Source organism: Chelon labrosus, assembly GCF_963514085.1.
Source record: "Chelon labrosus genome assembly, chromosome: 10".
In the NCBI taxonomy this organism is placed as follows: Eukaryota; Metazoa; Chordata; class Actinopteri; order Mugiliformes; family Mugilidae; genus Chelon; species Chelon labrosus.
Window position 1 is genome coordinate 10,478,743 of NC_140360.1, and position 24,281 is coordinate 10,503,023.

The 24,281-nt window shown below is 42.1% G+C and overlaps 1 protein-coding gene across 1 annotated transcript; it reads right to left on the minus strand.

Moving 5' to 3' along the window:
- Positions 1-1,257: 1,257 nt before the first annotated feature.
- pik3cd (phosphatidylinositol-4,5-bisphosphate 3-kinase, catalytic subunit delta) lies at positions 1,258-21,803 on the minus strand. Its single transcript, XM_084552660.1, has 23 exons — positions 21,219-21,803; positions 20,147-20,321; positions 19,200-19,428; positions 18,070-18,284; positions 17,596-17,772; positions 16,435-16,590; positions 15,838-15,927; positions 14,228-14,449; positions 11,178-11,274; positions 10,694-10,824; positions 10,549-10,605; positions 10,270-10,437; positions 8,063-8,184; positions 7,810-7,953; positions 7,597-7,696; positions 7,317-7,483; positions 6,840-6,949; positions 6,545-6,623; positions 6,031-6,198; positions 4,937-5,060; positions 4,504-4,649; positions 4,278-4,410; positions 1,258-3,393 (listed from the first exon to the last, which is right to left on the minus strand). Exons 2-23 carry the CDS (start codon positions 20,285-20,287, stop codon positions 3,256-3,258), a joined length of 3,114 nt encoding a protein of 1,037 aa, XP_084408786.1. The 5' UTR covers positions 20,288-20,321; positions 21,219-21,803; the 3' UTR covers positions 1,258-3,255.
- Between the last annotated feature and the right edge of the window lie 2,478 nt (positions 21,804-24,281).

The following is a 24,281-nucleotide window of genomic DNA, read 5'->3' on the forward strand; positions in this document are numbered from 1 at the left end:
CTCATATCTGTTATTAATGTCCAATAAAGAGAAAATAAAACTCCAGAAACTACCCCAGTGTTGTATGGCCTAGAAAGCTTGTGAATAAGACATTTCAACTATTGCAGTATTTGTGACTTTGATACAGGATAGCCAAAAACAATAAACAGGTCTGGATGCATTAGATGGAGTTATTTTAACTACTGCCTGCATTATAAACATGTGAGTAACACCTTTCTCTCTTTTTGTGTGTGTTGTTTAAGCTGCGTTTTCATTGTGGAGGCTGTGGTTTATACCACCATTGAATTGTATTGTGATATACTGACTCATGTTTTTATTATTTTGATAACCCCATTAGACTAAATAACAGAAACACTTCAGGTTAGTTTAACAGCATCACAAATTATCATCCAGTTGGTTTACCACCAATTCTGACGCAGTTTCAACATAACTCAACATTATAACGGTCATGAGTCAGATTTAGTGCAAGAGTGTTATATGAGAATACATTAATTTTCACTAGTGTGCCTAATAAACTAGCAAGTGATTGTTTTTCCTCACAAAAACAATTAACCAATAAACGTACAATTTAATTAATTGTACGTTTTCAATTAAAACATTTATATAGTAAGATATATACGTAAGAACACAGCTAAAAACAACATGGGACAGAAACAGGCCCTTCATTGAATTAAATTACTGCACACCAGACTGTATTGTACTGGATTAGCTGATTTTCCAAACTTTAATGGCCCATTATACCCCAACAGTGGGGTTGTAGATTGCAACCAACATAATACTCAGGCTCAGCTTCCAAGCTTGTTGGAGAAACCACAGTGGCCACTACAAACTCAAAAAAAGGCAAAGGACCTCCTGCAGAGCCAGTGTTTGGTTTGCTTCTAGGTTATTATAGAAACTTGCTGGTGCAACATGGCAGACTTTTGGAGACTGATTCCCTATGCAGATATTGTTTGAAAAAACGTAACCGACTGTTATTTTTATTTATGAGGGCATCTCTATATTACTATATTCCATTTCTGCCTCTAAATCCCCCTAAATCCTACACTGGATGTTTCATTTTTTAGATAAAACATGGTTCTGTGAAGTGTGAGCACCTGCAGACTGAAATGCTGAGAGACATTCAGGGAGAAATGGGAAATAGGGGTGACTTTGGTGGATTTGGCCCTCATCCAAATAGTCTATTTTAAGCTGCAAAAAGTAGACAGAACATTAAGCTACCACATGGCCTGGATCCTAGAAAGCTCCTGTTGCAAACTGTTTATTGAGCACATGTTTCCCCTCCCTCCCTCCCCCACAAGTGAGGCAAATATAAAGGCAGAATGAAGATGAAGTGAAGGACGATGGACTACACTGGACCTCTGTTGACAGGACACTTTATCTGGTTTAGCTGCACACATGTAAATCAGGCCTTAAAATATTTGTACCATTTTACAGAATTCACAAATTACAATCAATTCAAAAGGCAACAGCATTATACAGGTATATTGTACAATTTGCAAAAGTAGTCCATGAACTCATTCCTCCCGGCCTAAAGCGACAGTGTTCAGTGGAGCCCATGTTGAGGGGCATTGATGATCCATATTTTAAGTCTGGTCCACAGTGAATATACTCCAGTAGTCTTTTTTTTTTTTTTTAAATCTCCATGCTGTGTAATCTACAGCTACACTTGCTCTTCTGTATGTCATCATTGTGCAGACTCATACAAAGAATAGAAACAATTTCTGTAAAATAATAGAAGCTATCGAAAGCGTATTGTCTTAATTCCTTCAAGTGGTCCTTCGCCACAGGACTGACAGCAGGACGTAAAGCACGTAAAGTAATCCGAACGCACCATAAAATTAAATAAAACTGCGCCTGGACTCAATCTTACAGACAAAAACACCATTTTGCACAGCATTAGATATGTAAAAGTACGGAGGTGTTGGACTCTACGAGCATGAAATCTCTTTCACGGCACCTGGCACATCTGCTACAAAATACCCAAATCACAGTGCATAACTTAAATATCAAAGGCACACACACGTTCACACACACACACACGGCATACACACTGCATCTTCTGAGATAGCAGAAGGGTTTAGACTTTCAGAGAAGGCATGTGAACAGTGTCACATTTTGAGAAACACAACCACGCACGAGTCTATGGCTTATACTCAGATTGTCTAATTCTGGTAAAAACGAAACAACGCATTCAACGTTTGGACTCATGCTTTGATCAAACATGTAGAACATCGTTGCCTAGTGCATTAGGTCATCTGTTTTATTCAGGGGATAATGGCAGATTTGTTGCTAAAGGAATTGTCGGGACAGAAAAAGCTCAGATAGGATGGTTAGCTTAGCATAAATAGGAAGTAGGGAGTAGCCAGTCTTTATGCTAAACTAAGTACTGAACTTCTCACTTAAGCTTGAAAGACAGTTAAGTGTATTTCTTAAAATGGCAGACTGTCTTCTCCTTTAACATGTAGTAGCTGTTTAGTAAGAGTCTCCTGGCACACAGGCACGTTATCAAAATAAAAGTCTTCATCTTACATTAAACTGTAAATGCTTCGTGTGTATTGGCACTCCAAAGGCAACTTATTGTACTTCAAGGCAATATTACAATACAGTGTTACAGCAGTTAAAAACACAACACAGTAAATCTTTTTTTAAAATATCCTTTGAGACGTCGCAAGTACGTAAAAGTTAAATAAAATACAATAAAAATAAAGAATAATAATAATAATAAAAAAAAACGAGATACATCTGCATGGAGGCAGTTGGAATGGGAGGAAATGAGACAGCCGTCGAGGGTTGTAAACCGTGCGAATGTCTTGAGGCGAAACTGCCGCCCTGTTGTTGTATTCCGTGACTGAACGGTGTCGTTACGAGTAATGCAGTCAGTGACCTTTCTGTTTTTGTAATTCACAGCGCGGGTGGATTTCAAGTAGACAGTTCACCAAAGCAAAAGCACGATTACTGTCTCAGTTGATGTGTCCCCAAGGCAGGTATATTCCGTATGAGAGTCTTGTGTGATGAATTTCCTGTCACCTTTAAAACACTTGAATGGTGAAAGGATGCTCTCTGACTGTCTCATTGTCTTTGGATGCCTCTGCTTAGTTGTTATTTACCACAGACGAGCCAGTGAGATGTAAACATTTGCTAGCGTCTGTCGTTGAATGCCACCTTCGATGTGAAATCTTAGTCATCTTCCCTTTTATGTCTATAAATTAAAAAACATTTTTTGGCTGGTCCTCTAGTTTCATTGTTCAGTGTTCTTCAGGGTCTATTATCTTTGGCCAAGGAGTGCATCATCCAGTTGACCTTGGTCTTCCAGCTCTCCCGCAAAGCTTCATTGAACTTCACTTTGAAATTCTTCAGTGCCTCGTCCTCTGATTTGCCCAGAGCTAAAGAGTCCTTCAGAAAGAACAAGAAAAGTCATTATTGTCATCATTTTAATAATCACAATGACCACCTTCCTAATATTGTGTAGACCTACACAATAGACCTCCAAAACAGTTGTGACTCATCAGAGAATGGACATGGTCCTTCTGAGGGTGTCCTGTGGTGTCTGGCAACATAATGTTTTTAGTGGGGGCCTTTGAGTCCTATGGGTTGAGGGGAGAGGCCTCTGTGGATCATCCCACAGATACTTGATCAGTTTCTAGTGAATTTGGAGGCCAGGTCAACACCTTCTGCTGTTCTTCATATTTTTTTGAGTTGTTCCTAAACTGTTTTTGTGTGTGTCCCTGTGTCAGGCTGTATCCTGCTGGGGATGACTGCTGCCATCAAGGAGTGTCATTGCTATGGGGTGGGGGTGCCTGGTCTGGTCTAGGTGGGTGCTACATGTCTAAGTAACATCCACATGAATGAATGTCAGGTCCAAAAGTTTCCCAGCAGAACACTGTGTTGTCACAAGATGGTCAATTTTATTCACTTCTCCTGTCAGTGGTTTTAATGTTGTGGCTGATCGGTGTATTACCACCATGTGAACGCTTGATCTGATCACTTCTTTCTGGGTGAAATACATTCTTTCTGTGCATGGCAAGGTCATTATTGTGTTGTCAATTAAGCTGGGAAAATTTTTAATTGACAATGAGAAAAACTCTTCTTCTTCTGTTGTTATTATTCCGGCAGATTCAACTCTCCACAGTGGGCCACATACCACTTTGTGCATGTTGAAAAAGTTCTATTCTGGTTGAATTTTCATCTAACATCCATGTAAACAGTTAATTTTGAATCTCTGCTCACAAAATTTATAGTCAGGCTGAAGGAGTATTGTCCATGTACGCGCAGCATACCTTTAGATACTGGATGTCTTTGAAGGAGGTGAGCTCAGGCAGCCCTGCAGCCTTCATCATAGCAAAGAGGTTGACGAACAGCATCCCGTTCCGACACAGGATCTTATAGGCCCGCTCGCAGTACTCCCTGAACCTGACAGCACAGATGTCAAAGCAAACATTAGTCATAACAGTCAATAAATGTACTGAATTCGATTTTAGGTGACAAAACCCCATATCGTTGTACCTCTCAAACTTCTCGCTGTTGTTCGTCCGTCCTTGCTGGATCACGTGGACAAAGTCATACGTTAAGATAAAAGGCACACGCTCCCTGTTGATGCCAAGTTTCCGCTTGAAGTTGCCTAGGAAGTGCCCGAAGTCAATGTGGAACAGCTGAACAGCAGAGATTAAAATCAGTATTAATAAACTGGTTCCGAATCACTGATCACAGTCATATTTCACAAAAACTCACTTACTAGGTGAGTGAGCTGAAGGATTTCACTCCAACATATCTCAGAAATTAATCATTAGAAGTCAACTCAAAGCATTTATGGTTATGTTTAAACACTGACGTACCAAATATTAGTTACAGCTCAAAGGAAAGAATCGTGTTTTTGTAAAGCAGTGACATTGAGACATAAGTATTAGATATAGAGATTCAGACATGTAGTAAGGCTGACCTGTCCAGTCTCCCTGATCATGATATTGTCGTTGTGACGATCTCCAATGCCCAAGACATAAGTAGCTACACAGTAGCCAGCGCAGGACAGCGTGAACTCCTCTATTGCTTGATCAAGTTTGTCCCTGAGAAACAAGAAGGCAAAGCATGAGTGGGTTTTGATCTATTTTCATTATGTGTGCACACTGCCACATATGAAATATTGACAGAGCAGTTCCTGTGGCCGACTAATGATTGACCTTTCGCGGTCTAGACAGGCTTCGCCGTGTTAAGCTCTTACTAATTTTCTCTGTTCCTCGTCAGGTGCTGCAGCATTTCACCTTTTCTGATCTGTCCCTGCTGGGCCCGTCTTGCCGAGGCGACGCACAAAGGCTTATCCAGAACATCAAATAGTCTGCTTTCTTCCAAGGAGCTCTTAGAATTATAAAAGACCTTCGGACTGTCTGGCACCAAATAAACAACCTACTCTCATTTAATTTTTTGCTGAAGGTGAAGTCGCCTGTGTAAGTTGTCTCGGTCGGCTTTTAAAATGCTGCAAAGAGAAAATATTTCCAAGTAAACAATTCAGACCATCCACAGAGCGACTTCAAGGAACGGCACCTACTGTACAGACACTTGTCTATTCCACCTGTAATCTTACCCTTTGCATAGAATTACAGGAAAATAAAGTCTTTTGGAGTCTTAGCCGTAATTTGGAGCTAGCTGTTCAATCACTACCCACCATCACTGTGTTTCAGTCCACTACAATGTAAAAAAAGTGTATGGATTTCATGCATACCTCAATATGAGTACTAACAGGAAATAACATGCAAGTTGTTACTATAACATTTAGCATAAAATTTGAAACTGGGACACAGATCATGACATGAGTTGCGGTAGGAGCACTTGGGGAAGCCCCCGTGTGGAGCTGTGGCAAACAACTGGGGAAAAGGCTGCATGGGCCCGACTTGCTCACCCCCGTTGCCGCTCTGTGCCTTTCGTGTGGCTTTAAGTAGTGCGTATAATGAACTCTGTGGTTGGGGTTAAGGAGAATCACTGTCTCTTCGATGAGACATCAACGACGTGCAGTAAAGTGCCAAAGGTCATCACACTCACTCGGGGTTCTTGGACTTGAGCCAGGTGAGCAAGGCGTCCTTGTTGAAGGCAGCGGTAGCCGCGCTGTTGCTGCTGTTACGCTGGATATTGGCGATGGTGTCGGAGTTCTTCACCACCTCGATGAGCCCCATCTTGTTCCCGGTGGACAAGCAGCCGTACGGGATCATCCTGTGAGCGCAGGGTGAGATGCATCAGACTGATATTTGTGTCGCAGACGGGAAACATTTGAATCAGTGGCGGAGAGGAGGAGAGGAGGACACTCAACAACTGTTATCAGTCATGGATAACCCTGACTACCCTCTCCACCACACAACAGAAAGACAACGGAGCAGCTTCTCCAGAAGGCTCAGACAACTTTGTTGTCTCAAAGAACGCTACAGGAAATCTTTCCTGCCTCAAGCCATCAGTCTGTACAACTCCTCATCTGTGTGTGCGCATGTGCACATGGTGGTTTGGTTATCGGTTGTGAATTCATTACATTTCATTGCAATTTAAATTTAGGAGCAGCTCCTACCTCAGATCCAGGCCCTCCTTCTTCCACAGGTTCTCCATGAGCTGGATCATCTGCAGCGTCAACATATCTTGACGGAGATCTAAAGGGCGCGAGTGACGAAGGTGAAATGAATTATTCTCATCTTAACTTTCACGCTTGTACTGTTCCGCTACCGACCTTCCTCTTTTTGAAACATGGTGGCGTCTCTTTACGGAACTACTGTTTATAATTATCTTTTCAACTCACTTCTAACCCCTTTTTGACTGTATTTATGCTAATAACAGTTAAATCTTGCCGTATGTTGAGATTGTCTCACCGTCTCCGTTTTTGAAGATGATGCCCACCATGTCTCCTTGCGTCAAGGGGTTCTTGTACATGAGCCAGAGCGGCTTCATTTTGGAGTCCATAAATCTGCACTTCTCTGCACTGCAACGGTAAAAAAAAGACAATTAGACATACTGATATTTATGACTTACCTGGGTCACTGTAAGAAATCAGCAGATTTTTGTGGCCCAGGAAAACAACAAACCAGTTTTTACCAATGTACAGATTGTAGACAGAGTATAAAAATGGCTCCATCCTCATCCTTTAGCATTTAAATAGTTAGAGATACATGTAAGAGACCATACAGTGTCATTTTTCATCTTCACATAAAAGAAAGTCTAGTGGTCTTTGTCAGTACATCCAAAACGTTAAATGCATTATTTTGTGATTCAGTAAACCCAAATTGCTCCATAAAATCCAGTTACGAAGTGAAAAAATGCAATTTTGTTCATATGTGCGTGGCGCTAACCAGATCTCAGCCAGGATGACGCTGGGGTTGAGCGGTGACAGCAGGTCCGACAGGGCCTCCAGGTAGGACTCCTGCCTGATGCACAGCTTCAGGTCCTCCACCGTCATCTTCTGGGAGCCCGACTTGACAATGTCACTCAGGGCCTTCATTTTGCCCAGAGCCTCATTCTGTGTCAGAGAGGCAGGTTAGATTCGGATTCAGAAAACTTTATTTTAAGGCACAAGTGAGCAGCATAACGTGCAAGTACAGACATTTTATCTGTGAATAAGGGTGAGATTACCTGTTTGGTTAGGAGCTTGATGTGGTGGATGTTTCCCCTGCAGTAGGCCTCCAGAATCAGGCCAAAACGCAGACTCACTGACGCAACATGAATCTCTGACCTACAATAAACAGAAATCATAGATGAAAAGATTCTGAGATAAAAAAAAAAACTAGATGATTCCAGTCAAACAAATTCAGTCTTGTTTTATTTTGGTGCTAGACTGCGTCAAACCTGAGATGCCAAAACAGGAAGTGTCCTATCCTCCTGTTGGACAAAGCCCTCTCTAGCAGGAAAGTGGTGAGGTCACAGTCTAGGTAGGACTCGTACTTCAGGACTTGGACCAGCTGGATTAGGTATTGCAGCAGTTCATCATCACTGTGAGCAGAGAAATGTGACACTGTCAGCACTCGCAAGAAAAAAAATAAAATACAAAATGTCTGTCGAGGTATGCGTCTAAATCGTGAACATAAACGTGAGCGTGTACCTGAGCTTCTTGAGACATCTGACGGTGAACGAACGGACCGCCGGGTCGGGAAAACTGTAGTCTAAGAGCTCCAAGGCATTGATGGCAGAGAGGTCGGGCCAGTTCCTCAGTAAACCTACCATCTGAGGAGAAGCAAAGGATTATTTTCTACCACCGTGAGACGAATCAAAACTCCCCCACCAGTCATTTAAAACTGAAGAAACGTGGGGCGAAACATCTTCAAGGATACAAGTCTGGCTTTTCTTTATGAATCAAAACTCTGGCCTTTAACAGAAGAGAAAATATTCATCAGCACATAATCAACCATTTACTCGATTCCTTTATGAAGAGACAAACAGTGGCTGGTGTCAGTTTCTCTAATGTGACGGTTTGCTGATTCCCTCTGCTTTACAGGTTCAGTTATAAACCTGTACATCTGGATTTTGGAAGCTTGATTGGCCAAAAAATGTTAAAGATCTGATCAGACTTTGAGAAAAAGTGATTTTTAGCATTGCTAGTGCTAAAAATCACTTTGGCCCAGTAGGTCTGCATCTATTGGCTGGAATACAATGAAATTCTTTGAGTGATTCACGGTCCCCAGAGGATGAATTACACTTACTCTTGTGATCCCATGATTTTCCCAGCATCAGGTTCATAGTTCAGAATGAAATGTCGTGGTTTTATGACCAAACACTTACCAACCTACCAAATGTACCTTGTGTTTAGCATGCAAATGTTAGCATGCTAACAAGCTAAACTCATTCATTCATTTTCTATAACCGCTTCTCCTAGCCTGACCTAGCTGTCGTTGGGTGAGAGGCAGGGTCCACTCTGGACAGGCAGACAGACAGACAACCATTCACACCTACGGCCAATTTAGCATCACCAGTTAACCTAATGAGCATGTCTTTGGACGGTGGGAGGAAACCGGAGAACCCACGCAGACACCAGGAGAACATGCCAACTCCGCACAGAAAGGCTCCAGAACCATCTTGCTGTGAGGCATCAGTGCTAACCACCACACCACATGTTCTTATCATTGTGAGCATGTTAGTGTCCAGATCAGAGATACTAACATGATACTAACATGATACTAACATGGCTGTAAACCATCTAAATCAATCAATCAATCAATCGATCATCATGTATTATATTATACACTGCCTGGTCAAAAAAAAAAAGGTCACACACTCTAATATTTCGTTGGACCGCCTTTAGCTTTGATTACAGCACACATTCTCTGTAGCATTGCTTCAATAAGCTTCTGCAATGTCACAAGATTTATTTCCATCCAGTGTTGCATTCATTTTTCACCAAGATCTTATATTGATGATGAGAGAGTCTGACCACTGCACAAAGCCTTCTCCAGCACATCCCAAATATTCTCAATGGGGTTAAGGTCTGGACTCTGTGGTGGCCAATCCATGTGTGAAAATGATGTCCCATGCTCCCTGAACCACTCTTTCACAATCTGAGCCCCATGAATCTTGGCATTGTCATCTTGGAATATGCCCAATGTGAATCACTTCATCTGCCTCTCTTCTTACCCTGATGCCCCCATCACTCTGGAACAGGGTAAATCTGGACTCATCAGACCACATGACCCTTCTTCCACTGCTCCAGAGTCCAATCTTTATGCTTTTCTTCCCCCAGTTAGCCTCACTGATTAGTGGTTTTCTTAAGGCTACACAGCTGTTCAGTCCCAATCCCTTGAGTTTCCTTCACATTGTACGTGTGGAAATGTTCTTACTTTCACTATTAAACATAGCCCTGAGTTGTACTCTTGTTTTTCTTCGATTTGATTTCACCAAACGTTTAAGTGATCACTGATCACGATCAATCATGAATTTTTTCCAACCACATTTCTTCCTCCAAGACGACGGTTCCCCACTATCCTTCCAGTTTTTAATAATGCATTGGACAATTCTTAACACAGTTTTAGTAGTGTCTACAATCTCCTTAGATGTTTTCTCTGCTTGATGCATGGCAATGATTTGACCCTTCTCAAACAGACTAACATCTTTCCCACGACCACAGGATGTGTCTTTCGACACGGTTGATTAAGAATTGAGAAGCTACTCATTGCATCAGTTGGGGTTAAATAACTTGTTGTCAGCTGAAATACAGGTGGAGACTTTTTCTTTTTGCCCAGCAGCGTATATTTGCAAGTCAAGTGTACAGACACCAGAGAAACTGATAATGGGGAAATCTGAATTCTCCGTTTGTACCTGAACCACATCTTCACGCTTGTTCCACTTGGTGATGAGGAGCAGCTTGGACAGACTTTCTGGATAAAAGTCGCGGACTTCGTTGCGGAGCTTCCACAGGAGCTCTTTCTCATCCTCGAAAAACTCGGTGTAGTTTTTGTTGTCCATGATTTCTTTCAGTTTCAAGTACTAGAAAGTCAAAAATCACCAAGAAAGAGATTCACAATCAAGTGAATTCAGCAAGAATTTTTTTTTTTTTTAAATTTTAACAAATTACACTCTAGCTGTATGAAGTCTTACCTCTTCTTTTGAGAGAGTGGAAAAACCCAGATCGCCATTCTTCTCCGGTTCACAGACCTGAACACAGATGAGGATATTTTTTTTTAGTGACACAAAAATCAAAATTTTATTTTTTTATTGAAGTTTTTTTTTTGTGAGTACGTACCTTTTCAAGTGGAGGGTAATAGAGGGGGTGTGGACGGATGTTGGCGAAGCGAATGAGAAGCCCAGCAGCGCTATCCACATTGGGGTTTTTCTCAACCGTCCCCATCGGGTTCAACAGGTCGATTTTGTCATCTGTGATAAAAATATAAAATGTGAAATGTGGAGTTCGGTAAAACATTTTGCTCATTTTCATCTTTACATCACTCCCCTGTCTCTAAAAGTAACGTGGGCTCATTAAACTCACTGCTTTCTCAAACCAAAACCAGTTACCCTGCAGACGATTTGTGCATAAACGGCTCTACTTTACAGGAATTTCAGAGCACGTTGTGCAAACACAAAATGTGTGAATATATGTGGGGTTTTGACTGTGCCACATGTCACTTTGGGTAGTTCAGACCTAAGTGTGTGCCGCCGACCGCTGTGGAGGAGGCTGTGAACATTTGAGGTGTTTTTGAGGAGGGCATGTAAGAAGAGGGTGAGAGTACCAGGAACAGATGGCCATGTGGACAAGAGGAACTCCCCAGTCTTCAGCTGGTCCTTGTAGTCGAACACCATGGTGTTCACCCAGGCTATCGGACAATCCTTGAAGAGACAGAGAGGGACGAAGACAATTAGATTTGTTGTCGTTGCTTACAGACCACATGTAAGATGTTGAATCCTAGAGATGGTGTTAGTGTCTTTGAGACACAAGGTAAAAGCTTCATCCATCTGCACTTTTCCTCTCTGACGATAAATTGTTGAACAGCCAATTAATCTTTGAAACACCCAAAAGATATATTTCACGTATAATCTAAGTTTCACTTGAATTACATTTATATTTCACCAAGAAAACATACATATTTTAATGGCATCAAAAGATTCAAAGCGTGTTCACGGCTAATTTCTGTGTTAAATAATGAATTTCGCTGCAACAGGCTTTTCCGCTCCTCGTGAAATATTTACAAGAGAGCGCCTTAGACCTCATATTCATAAGGTCTAAGGCGCAGCGTGACCTGAATTAGGTTCCAGGCAGCGTCAGACGAATTTAAACCGAAAACATACGCAGTTAAAAAAAGAGGCGACGAGCACAAACAACAACGACTGAAATAGCGCAACTTCTGTCTGCCTTTCTGGCGTCTGGCTGCAGGACTTCTCTTCCGGGCAAAAGAAGAGAGAAGTGGCTCGGAAAGCAGAAGTGGCCTCGATGCCCATGAAAACACACCTGGGCGCCGCGTTCGAGGTCCCCCGCACAAACACGAAGCCCACAGCCACTGCAGGGCTTCAAAACAAAAGCTGTTGAGACCACAGGTGCAGAAAAAAAAAGGGGAATTTATTGTTGTTCACTGTACTGTTCAGTGTACAGTGAGTGGGCGTGTGGAGGCTCCTTCCAACGCGCTCTCACAGTGTAGTACTACTGCTGTTGTAGTGAAACAACAGCTCAAAAAAGGGGAAGAACACGGCAAAACCTTACACCCAATGTACCATAGATAACATATTATGACTGATAATACTAAAAGTAGTCCTAATAACTGCTGTCCTTGTTTTTAGTCTAGAATAACAGTGTTAGATTCAGTTCCTTTGTTTGGTAGGACAGAAATAACAGTTTTATGTGTGTTCACGTGTGCTTTTGTAATGCATTTTGAGATTGTGTTAATTATTCTAAGCCCACAAAATTCAACGAAAAACATGAAAAAGGGTCACAGCTGACCAGTACCCAAGTCTTCAGCTTAGTGTGTAAAATGAGAAAGTAAATGCCTTGTAATAATATGTAAAAGAGAAAGTAATGAATCCATGCTCAAAACACTTAAACACTGATTGATTGATTCAGTCCTGAATATAACTAAGAATGTTCTAAACTTAATAAATGTATTACAATATTCTAAACGTTAATGTCTGATCGCTGGATAAAAAGAGAAGCAGTCGAGTCTGCATCGTCTCGACTGCTGCGTATTTGTCCGTCTTAATTGTACAATTCAACATTTTTCTCCAGGACAGTGCAGCACCTCTTCTATGCCGACGACACAGTCTCATACACGAATGCATTTTATACGCTAGACAAAACGTTTGCTAGTGTAGTTTGTGGTGCTGTTAAACTGGATTTAATTAAACACTAAAGTCTTTCTGTTATTTACCTTAGCCCACCAGCTAAAACGGGGTTGTCAAAATAATAGAAACAAGAATTCAGTGGTGCTACAAACCACAACCTCCACAATGAAAACGTGTTTGCATCAACAGCTCTCTCAGTTATTTTAGTTTTTAAGATAACATTTAGTGCACGACTGTTATCAGAATACATTTGTTTTCACTAGTGTACCTAATGAACTGGCCAGTGAGTGTTCATACTTGACTTCAGTCTCCTTCCACGTACTTTATACCAGGGGTGTCAAACTCATTTCAGTTTGGGGGCCACATACAGCTCAATTTGATCTCAAGTGGACCAGACCAGTAAGATAACAGCATAATAAATTATGAATAACGAGAACTCCAGTCTTTTTGCATTTGTTTTTTTGCAAAGAAGAACAAGTAAATTATTTTAAAAAAAAAAGAAGAAATTTCTTAAGTAAAATAAGTGCAATTTGGGCACATTGCTGTCTGCTGTTTAGCTCTGTGTCTCAGTGTTGTCCTCTGTCCGCTTCTATTTCTAAAACAGTGGACAAATTAGGGATATCAGTTACTTTCACTGAATTTTCGCACTTTGCAAATTCATGCTACGCTTTTGCACACCTGTGCTTTATACTGTGGTAAAATGTGTCTCACTAAGAATGAATTGCTCAGTTATTAAGCACCGTACAAAGCAAACATCACAAAGATACTTTTCATTTTTTCAGAATAAAACATATTTCTTCTAAGAGAATTAATCAAACGATGCAGCTGAAGACGTTTGCCCCTCTGGCCTGCATTCCTTGAAGTCTCTTTATGTGTTATCATTATTATTTTTATTAACATTGCAAAGTTCATCGAGCTGCATGAAGGCTTGCTGTTTGTAATTTCAAATAAATTAAAATAAATGTGTGCAAATTTTGCATACTACTAATCACATCAAATTTAGATTTAGTATAAATCTAAATTCGGTTCATGATGCTGGTTGGGCTATAGATAAAAGTCTCTCGATAAAGTCCTCACCTTGAGGGATAAATTTGCTTTGTAATGTTTGAGGGCTCTGCTCTGCTCGGCTCTTAAAGTGGGGGCTGAAATTAAAAAGTGAAGCGCTCTGCGTGGGTGAGATGTGAGATGGCGAGTGCGAAGATTAATTTAGAATTCCTTGAAAATGTTTGCCAATTCCTTCCTTCCTTGGACCGAAGCACAGATAAAAGAGCTGAAGCGGATGAAATGTTAACCGCAGCCTTGCCACTGAACACACTTGCACAACCCGACGGAGCAGCAAAACACACCCACACAGCACACACTGACTACGCGCACTACACACTGGAGAGGAAACAGATCTGTTTGTGCTTGCTAACAAACTTACACCCACCACCCCCAAACCCTCGCCTCCTCACTCGCAGGTTGTACGCTAATAGACCCCGAAAGCTCAGCGACGTTTCTGACAACTCACTGCTTTCTTATTCTTCTTTTTGGTGCCGCGGGGCTTCTTGGCCTTCTCGATGACAGCATAGAGCGCGAAGCACAGGCGGCTCATGCGAGGCAGGTCGGCCACGTTTATGTCAAACTCCAGCTTCTGATCCCACAGCGGCTCGGAGCACACCGTCACCTCCGAGCTCGTCACCACCTTACAGAGCAGCTCGCTGCCATGGAACAGACCGGCCTGCACCACAAGCTGTGGAGGGGAAGCGCACACAGACAGTAGTGATTAGATGGAGGCATGACATGTGGTTTGGAAGCTGAAGAGTTTAGCACTGTGTGTGAGGGAGATTGTTTGTGGAAGATTTATAGACTTCGCTAGATGATTCAGAGTTTCCTGTGTCACTCCCGCTATGAGTCAAAGGGTTTACACATTTATAACATGAGCGACTTTTGAAGCCTAGCAGAGTCCAACAGAAATGATAAACAACCAAAGGGATCATTATTCAGCATCATCCGACCACTAAGCTCCAGCCTTTTGCCAAATCAAAATAGCCTGAGCATATAGTTACTAAATACACTGATCAGGCATAACATTATGACCACCTTCCTAAGATTATGTAGGTCTCCCTTGTGCCTCCAAAACAGCTGTGACTCATCAGATAGGGAGGACATGGGCCTTCTGAGGGTGTCCTGTAGCGTCTGGCAACAGCATGTTGTCAATGGGGGCCTTTGTCTGTGGATCATCCCACAGATACTTGATCAGTTTGGGATCTAGTGAATTTGGAGGCCAGGTCAACACCTTGTGCTGTTTTTTGAGTTGTTCCTTTTTGTGTCATTGCTATGGGATGAGAGGTGCCTGGTCTGGTCTAGTAAAACGTTGTATTGTCACAAGATGGTCAATGTTATTTACCTGAACTGCTATTTATCTTAAAACTATGGTTTTAATGCTTATCAGTACATATGAGTGGCTATTCTCCTCCAACGTGTGTTTTCACACCTCTTCCTGCCAACTGCAAACATGGCTGATAATTTTGTGACAGGACAATTTAGCCATGAATCAGGATGCCCTAAGGCTGTAGCCGGAAGTGCTCTTACACTTAATATCCTGTCTAAACAGTAATATTGTTAGCTTTGGGAGAGAGTTACAAACCCAGACACACATTAACAGAGTCCTCTGCTTGACTATTTACTCAGGTTCTGACGAAGAGAAAGTGAATTTTTGTGGGTATTTCACCATCCATTTTCAAGGAAATCTCATGACTGACAACTGTCTAATATCAAGATAGGCCAGAAGTTATCGGCACTGGTAACAAAATGCACGCAACGCCTTCAAAAAAAGAAGTGCGTTTGAAAGCGAGAGAGGGAGAGACAGCATGAAGTCTGCCTTTTTTCTTAGAATCTAGGCCTCAGAATGAGACGTAAAAAACAGATAGGCCCTCCCCACTTCCTGTTTTGAAGCTCTAACCAACCGCCTTGATGAATTATGGGAAACGTGCGGTCTGGACCATGTGACCCCCCTTGTCATTTACAAGTCAGCCTCGCTGTTCGTACAACTGAAATTGAGATATTGGTAAACAAGTGAATGCCGCATTTCATTGAGCAGCAAAGTGAGAGAAAACCCACGCAAAAAACCACACCAACCTTCATTCCTTCATCTGCATTGACTCGGCTGCCCTGCATCAGGTGAATGTAGAAGGGCTCATTGATGGACCAGAGAGACGAGGTATTCTGCTGCAGGAAAGATCCGGAGAAATGGAAAAGTAAATTTCCCTCCAGTTGTTTGCACTGATGTTGCTCTCACAATTTCAACTGGAGTCTAAGTCATAAAACTGTTGCTACAGTTTCCTGTTTGGCAACATGTCAAAAGATGCACAGCAACGTACACTTTCAAAAGAAAGTCTAAAGAGGAACAAACCTTGAAACCAAAGGAAACTGACAAAAGTCATTCAAGGTACTTTAATTAAGTTGGTCTGAGGACATTTTACCATTGTTAGTTCCTCACGTTTCAATAATTATGTGATTAAATTCTCAGAAAAGCTTAAAAACATACAATAGTGCATGGTAATATTTCCACTATATTAAACTACAGTAAATAACGCGTTGGGACGTAAATCATCTACGCCGTACAAAATATTTAAAGTGTGCCAAAGTTCGCAGGCTGGTTGAGGAACAACTGCGGTGAGGAGAGGGAGTTTTGCTCTGTTAATGACAGACGGCAGCCGTCAGCTGACCTCTTACCTTCTTCAGGGGCAGAGGAGGAGGTCTGGACAAGGAGCGACTCTTGTACACCTGGTTGCACATCCTGCCCTGCTCCTCCTGATATTTGCTAATGGTGGAGTGGTGCACCATGGTGAGGTGAGGGTTTTGGCCGTTCCTCAAGCACGCGAAAATGTACTGGAGGGGAAAAAACAAAAGATAGATTCAAGACGACGTTTTCTCTTTTGTTTGTTTGTCGGCCGGTGCCAGCCCCCAGCCTGCTCACACGCAGATATTTCCCAGCGTTTCCGACAGCACTGGTTAACTCCTGAAGGCTGTTCATTTGCTGTAGGTTAATGCAGCCGAAATCTCATTATGCGTGGATGGATGCAGTTCCTTTCTGCAGGGCCGCTAGACAGATATGAGTCACCCCTGCAGGTAGCTGGAGTTTCAAAATCAACACTGGAGCCTCCTGCCACCAAAGTCTTGACTAACCCCACTCCTGATCTGACAATATTTTCTGTTATTATGGACCACCTCCACAGGGCAGAGCTCTCAGGTAGAGAAAATCGCTTCTGAGTCTGTGACAAATGTTGCCCCACGGCCTTTTTCTTTCACTGAAGCTGATTCTTTAAGATCAAAATGAATGATTTTTATGTAAATAGAGTGAAATTGGTTGATAATAGTTTGATTTTAACAAGCAAAATGCTATTTGGGAGAGGTTTAATACACCTGCATGTGCAAGGCATCAAAGGTTAGTAAAATTAGGTCGCACAAAAATGATCTAAGAGCGTTTTGAACCAAATAAGATCGGCTACGGCCTGTTGAAAACTGAGTGCACTCATGAGAAGGATATTTATAATGGAGTAACTGCTGTGTGAGACAAATGAAAGTGGCTGTTGGAAGAAAATTCACATGACATCTGTGCTCGCGATTGTCTGGAGGCACGCAGGGATGCTTCTCTGCAGCAGGTCCAGATGGATTGTGGAGGGTAAAATGAAGGCGGCGAAATGCAGAAATGCCACAGAGCGAAATGAGCTATTAGTATAAATGAAAACGGAGCCTTGGGAATTATATAAACATCCACATTTTCCAGTGTGTTAGCGGTTAAACTTCATTCAGTTGCTAATTGGCCTTGGATTCGTGGTTATGGATGTGCAAAGGTGCACTGCTTTTGTCCTACTTTGTATAAGTTTGACTCACTTTGAACTGGCACAGTGGGTGCTTCCCATAGATGAACTCCCACCTCCCGTTGACCTGTAAGGTGTAGTCCTCGGGCTCCTGCCGCACCGAGCGAAAGACGGTGGCCTTCTTCTTCAGGGCGCTCTTCATCAGAGACAGCGGGAAGTCCTGAGGGTCCTGCTGCAGCATGAAGCTTTCCTGTGAGACATAGTTCACAGAAACTCATTCAAAAAAATGCAGCCTTGTGTCAGTGGAGTTGTGTTTTGAAGGTAGTGTTTGTGACGTGGGAGGGGGACTTCCAAAGGTGCTCACATTTACTTAAAACCCAACGTGTCTACACAAGGTGGAACCACAGTTTTTCCAATCAGAGCTATCGTGCTCTTTGTGTTTCCCTGCCACTCGCCGCATCATACCACTACGTTTGATTTGATTTGTCTCCCCGACAGCTTGACTACACGGTATGACTAACAAAAGCCACGGGAGTGATCAACTCACCTCGCAAGCCTCGAACTTGACATTGATGAAAATCTTCTTGGTGTTTTTCGACTTGAGGCCCGCGCACGGCTCCAGCTCGCACGGGAAGCTGTACTCCATCCACTGCTGCCACGGCAAACTCTGCCGCTCCTGAGCCTTCTCCTCGCAAAAGCCGCGCATCTTGGTCCGGAACTCGTCCACCTCGTGGTTCTTCTGGGCCTCGAACTCGTGCAAACCTGGAAGTCCACACACAGTAATGTAGATCTAACTGGGAGGTGGCCATGTTGTTTTTTATAAACGGACACTAAAAGAAGCACAAAACTAGACTATATAATATCCAAAAAACAAGCTGAAACAAGGGCTTCTGGACTTGTAGGGTTTCTTGTAGACGTTTTCGACACTCATCCAAGTATATTCTTCAGTTCTCAGTCATGTAGCACGTCCTACAAGTCTAGTCGCCCTTTCTTCTGCTTGTTTTTGGATATACCATGCCCTCGATGACTGAGAACTTCACAGACATAAAACTATATAACGAGCACATTATGAAGCCCTGTAAAACAATGACTTCTCTTTAGTTAGCTTAGCCGTGCACCATTTCGAAGATACAAAGATAAACATCATGCACGAATGCTGACAAATAACAAACAGGCTTTTTTTTTCTTCGGAGTTTGCTAACGTTACAAATGGCTCAGAAACTAAAAGGCAGTCGCATGGTTTAAGTCAAGGTTTAAACTCAGTTGTCTGAGACCTGTGAACCACACACACACACACACACTTTTCTTTCTGCTCATTCAAACATGTTCGCTGTCGTGCTCTTAGCCACGTTCCCGTGTGACAAAACTGGATGAGATCCTGTACAGATCGTCACCGGCTGCAGACAACAACACAATATCAGGCTCAATAATGATGTGGAATTTTCCAAAACAGTCATTCATTATATTAAAAGTGTTCAGTTTGACTCTGCGATGAGTAATTCAGAGCAGCGTGAAAAAAATAGAAAACATGTAATTTTCTTTCTGATGTCTTATCTTCTACTTAAAGACAGTGCAGCAATACCACCGGCCACCGCAAACCTCAACACCACCGCCACTCTAGTAGCAGTAAGGTACTATGAAGGCGTCGGAGGGGAAGCGGGGGTTGCTGCTGCTCACCTTTGCCAATGAGCAGGCTGATCTGGGTGTTGGTGAGCTTCTCCACGCGGTCTCCCTCCCTCGCCACCAGCCTCAGGACACACATGAAGGGCCGCACATCGCTTATGCGCCTGGATTCTTCCTCCAGCTCCTCCCTCTCCGCCGTCTGGTTGATGCAGGTGAAGACATATCCGTCTGGATCGCCCAGTCCGCCGAACAGCGCCTCACTCCTGGCGTTCTTCCAAACCATCTGAAGCGAGGGGACAACAGTTGAGAGCCCAGTGTTTGTGACCGGCGGCCATCAGTGTTGAATTTATGTCGCGCAAAAGCATTTAATTTTAAACAGGCAAATCTGTGAGGTCCTGTCAATAGAATAATACATCTACCTCCGCTCTCATTTCTCTAAATTAACTTAATGAGCTTAAACTGACAAATTATGCAAAAACATGACCCTGGTTGAACGTTTTCTAAAAAAAACATCCTGGTGAATTAGCATGACTGGAGAGACATTTAATCTTTTAATCATCTTAACAGCCTCCAAGAGTATCATTGTTCCCCACCGCTAAATCAAACAGCCTGAAGTGGCGGATCTGTTGGCACATTCAACGGCTCGCTCACATTCAGCAGCAAGACCTGCTCCAGCACAGAGCGGTGCCGAGGACAGCTCCTTCTCTAGCAGCTGAAACTAGCGAGCGCTGCTTCAACCCGTGTTTTAATTAGTTTAATGTCTGGGGCAGATATTAAGTCGGCCAATTTCTCTAAAAGCACACTGAGCAAATATTGTAAATAAACACCAGCTGTAGTGACCAGAGCCATACTGCTGTGCTGCAGTCAATCAATTACAGTCTATTAGAAACACAATGCTGTCTTTGTGGATGATTAAATTACATGTGTCAGTGGAGAAAAAAACAAACTGAAATGGTCTTTAAAATGAGGTGAGAACTGGTTTGGGAGGGGGGGTTGCCTACTTTTTTGATGCTTTTGATGGTGTCGTTTCGAGACACAGGGAATTTGAGGAAGATCCCAGTAGGCAGCAGGAAGTCCATGTCGATCTGCTGGTTCCCCTCCTTCTCCCACTCCTCCTGCATCCCATACTTCCCCGGGGGCATGGTGACGGCCTCTCATTTACTGTCAGCTCCTCTGCTGCTCACCGGAAAACACCAGCCGGCCGTCCGCGCACAGAGGAAACACAGTCAGGGTTAATACGTCCACTATTAACATTGTGTGGGTGTGGGTGTGTGCGTGTGTGTGTGTGTGTGGGGTGGTCTGTGGTTGAATGCCAAGTATAAGCTCGTCGCTTGAAATCTGAATGTGTGGAGTTTGTGTAACAAGAATGAATGGCACTACAGATTGTGCTCAGTGGCATTGCTTGCACCTGAACCCTCCTCAATTCAACGCATATGACAGCAGCTAACGAGATAACAGCATTTAGATGGCCTAAATATAAGTGCTGCTTTCCGCTTATTATGTGCAGTTTAATGCCACACACTTAATTCATGCATCTATCTCCTACCTACACAATGCTCCTTCTGAGAAAGGAATGAAACGCTCAAGGGTCAAATGAGGTGAACGCGCTTTAAGTAACTTCAGCTAGAGCAGCCGGATTTACCCCCACTGCAGAAAACACTCAATATTTGGAAATGTGTGTTAACTGTATTGCATTAAATGTGGTAAACTGACAGTGCAGCCACACATTTATGGCGTAATGCAATAGTTTGCCTTAAAGTAATTCAACACTATCGATTTTTGGTAAGAGGAAACTTGCGCTATGAGAGCTGCATTGTGTGCAGATGTAGGCTGACTTACACGCCTATATATATAGATATATCTATAGATATAATATAGATATATCTATCTATATAGATATATATATATGAATGAACATATAATGTGGTCCTGGAACACGTTTAAATGAGAAATGTGAGGAATCTTAAACAGAAATGAAACTATGAGACGCACACGGAGAGACACTAAAGGTGACAGAGTGTGTATATGTGAGTAAAACTTGTACTATATATTCATGGATGAAGCGTCACCAACCTGTTAGCGCAGACACTTGCCGGTCTGCTCTACAACCCGGTCATCTCTTCATGGTTCAATCGCGGCGGAAGATGGAGGCTGAAACATCACAGCGGGTACGCGTCTCTATCTATCTCTCTCTCTCTCTCTCTCTCTTTCTCTCTCTCTCTTACTCTCTCTCCGGCACAGGCTGTGTGCGTCTGTGGGATGTATCCGCGGAGCTAGGCGAGGCGAGGCGAGGCGAGGCGAGGCGTTAGATATCCAGCTCAAGAGGAGCTCGTATACGGTTCGTCTGAAGCGCTGCCCTGCCTCTCGGTCCGGCGCGGTGATGTCGCTGCGGGTGACCCTGGCTCCTGAGCGGCTGCGCGCTGGCTGCCTCTCCGGCGTCTCTGCTGGGGCCAAGGGACCGTCCACCAAAAGTTTAGATCGCTCGAAGAGAAAGTGAATTTGTCTGCCTAACTCCCGCCCTTTGCACCTGCTCGTCGGAGTGTGTTGAAGGTCTTGTCTCATTGGTTAAAAGCTGTGACCGTCATGTAGACACGAAATCCTCAGCTGTGACAATCTACAGTGCAGCATCTAAGAGTTTAGTAATACTTAAATTAAGCTATAAGCATATATGTATATATATATATATATATATATATGTATTTGTGTTTTGCCATTTATAACTTCTCTCGTGAAGACACATTTTAAATTCTGCAGTAAAGTCATTCAGTATCTATCCATAGGATGCAAATGAGGAGTTTTTACAAATGCACTTGAAAAACCACTTCCTTTATCCTCTCATACAATAAAAGCTATATTTAAAGTTTCTATAAATGCTGCTGAAAAGGAGGAGGAGGAGTTAAAGTGATGGCTTATCAAATAAGTCTAGTGGTTGATCAACCGGAAATGATCAGCTGTTTATAGGACTGGACTCGCTTCAGTAATTTATTTATTTATTGGAACCTGTGTTACAGGCAAAACTGTAACACAGGTTCCAAATCCTCACTCTTCTTTTTCACATCTGACAACATCTGAAGTTGTGCAGATCCTAGGAGTTTAAGTAGAAATGCCACAGTTAAACATACACATGGATTATATATATATAGAGAGAGGGAGAGACAGAGAGAGAGAGAGAAGAAAAATAAATAATTGTATTTTTATATTATTTTATAAAATTTTATAATTTATACTATATATGCATGTCTTCATACTTAATAATTTCATTGTTTCTACTTTAAATATAAACGTAATCTATCTATCTATCTATCTATCTATCTATCTATCTATCTATCTAAATAAAAGTCTCATTCTGGAAATATGTTATTGTAAAACGCAAATGTGTGATGTACTGCTGTATTTGTTCTGTATTTTACTAAAGTATTAAGAGTAGCTCAAAAATAAATCACATTTATAATAATAATAGATTTTGTGTATTTAAAACACAAGAGAGATGTTGTGTATTTAACATTTTTCTAGGTGACCGTCAAATAAATGTAATAGAGTGCAATATTTCCCTCTACTGTCGAGGATAAAAGGTATAAAATGAGCATATAAACTAGCGTTGTCAATGCATCACACTGGCACTCTTTTTATCCATAAACCAAATCATCAATTAATCAAAAACCACAGGTGCTGATGAACCGATGAAAATCCTGAAAACAAATCATCTCTTGCAGCCATAACGTCATGCAGTAACTTTCATATAAAGTGCAACTATTTAAGAAAGCTTCATGAATTTGTCAGTGAAGAAAACACAATTAATTGTATATTCGTGCAAAGATAGCAAAAGCACAGGAGGCCGTTTCTTTTTTTTTCTTTTTTTCTTCCGACATGCAGAAGTCTAATGTACTTTGACCCCAAACAGACCAGAAGATTCATTATTTGTTGAAATTCAGCCTCTAATTGCATCAGCTTATTTCCGTGCACTATGACTGTTGCTGTTGATGTGGGAGAGAAGCTCCCAGAAAAGAAAAACGATCACTGACAAAAGTGTTCCACGGCTGTATTTGACTTCGCTTCGATATGAACAAACATGTAGACGTTGGAGTACAAATTCAACAGTTTGTGACACATTAGCCACAGATCCTGAAAGTGAAGCCTTTGTTTTACTGCCATGCGCCAGCCTTTGTTTATTTGTCCGTTATCAAGGTGGGTATCTTTAATGGGAACACGCTCTTCCTTTTACTTAGATTCCATATCATAACAAAGAGAACAGTTACCTGTTTTCACTGCAGCAGTTGGTGAAAAATGACACCTTGCTCATGGAAGTGGAACATAAACCACAGCAGTACTACTGTAGAAAGGGGAAACAGAGGGGCCAACATCAACAGCATGGCGCTACAGCTCACTACTCTCACTACTTTAGGTGCTTTTCTGACGCTACAAGTGCTTTTCTGATCTTAAAATCTAAGCCAGACTGAACTTTACTACTCAGATTAGTAAACACGAGTGTGTCTGTTGTGTTTATTCACTTTGGGTTGCAGGTGTTAATTTCGGTGGTCTCCTACCTCTCAAAACTCTGGTTTCCTGTTGTATGATGTCTTTTAGCGAGGCTACTGCCTAACAGTGTATCAGACTCTGATCAAATGTAAAAAAGAAAATAAAAAAAAAACACAACATGTGTTTGTGAGTTCACTTCAGACCAGCTGGTGAAAAACAGGAAGTGATTGTGCAGAAGAGAAACTTTTCGGCCCGATCAGCACACGCACACTGCAAGCATGAACATGCTTCCCACCCATCGCCCCCTGAGCCGTCACTGAGCTGTTTTCAACTATGAGCTAGAGAAACTCTAAGTAAACAAGTAAACAAGAGCTAAAATGTTGGTTTAGCTGTGCTGTATAAAGAAAAACGTTGCTTTTTAGAAGAACTTTACCACAAAACTGAATTCTATGTAAATGTTACAGCTCAGGCTATTTGTGCTGACATTTAAATAAAGCTTTAAAACAAAAACAATCGCTGAAGGCTTCACTGGAAAACCCTGCATCACAAACTTTTTCAGAGCACGAAAACACCATATAGTTAAGTAGACAATTAATTGTGCACCTTGACAATGAGTGAAGACATATTAATAGCTTGGTCATGTGTTCAAATAGGCAACTC

What these genes read in the sequence shown, in the direction of transcription:
- pik3cd (XM_084552660.1), bottom strand. Translation starts at nt 20,287, where the DNA reads ATGCCCCCGGGGAAGTATGGGATGCAGGAGGAGTGGGAGAAGGAGGGG. An exon ending in TGATCAGGGAGACTGGACAG is followed by an intron (nt 4,650 to 4,936) that starts GTCAGCCTTACT and finishes TCTGCTGTTCAG; the next exon opens with CTGTTCCACATTGACTTCGG. An exon ending in AACAGCGAGAAGTTTGAGAG is followed by an intron (nt 4,411 to 4,503) that starts GTACAACGATAT and finishes CTGTGCTGTCAG; the next exon opens with GTTCAGGGAGTACTGCGAGC.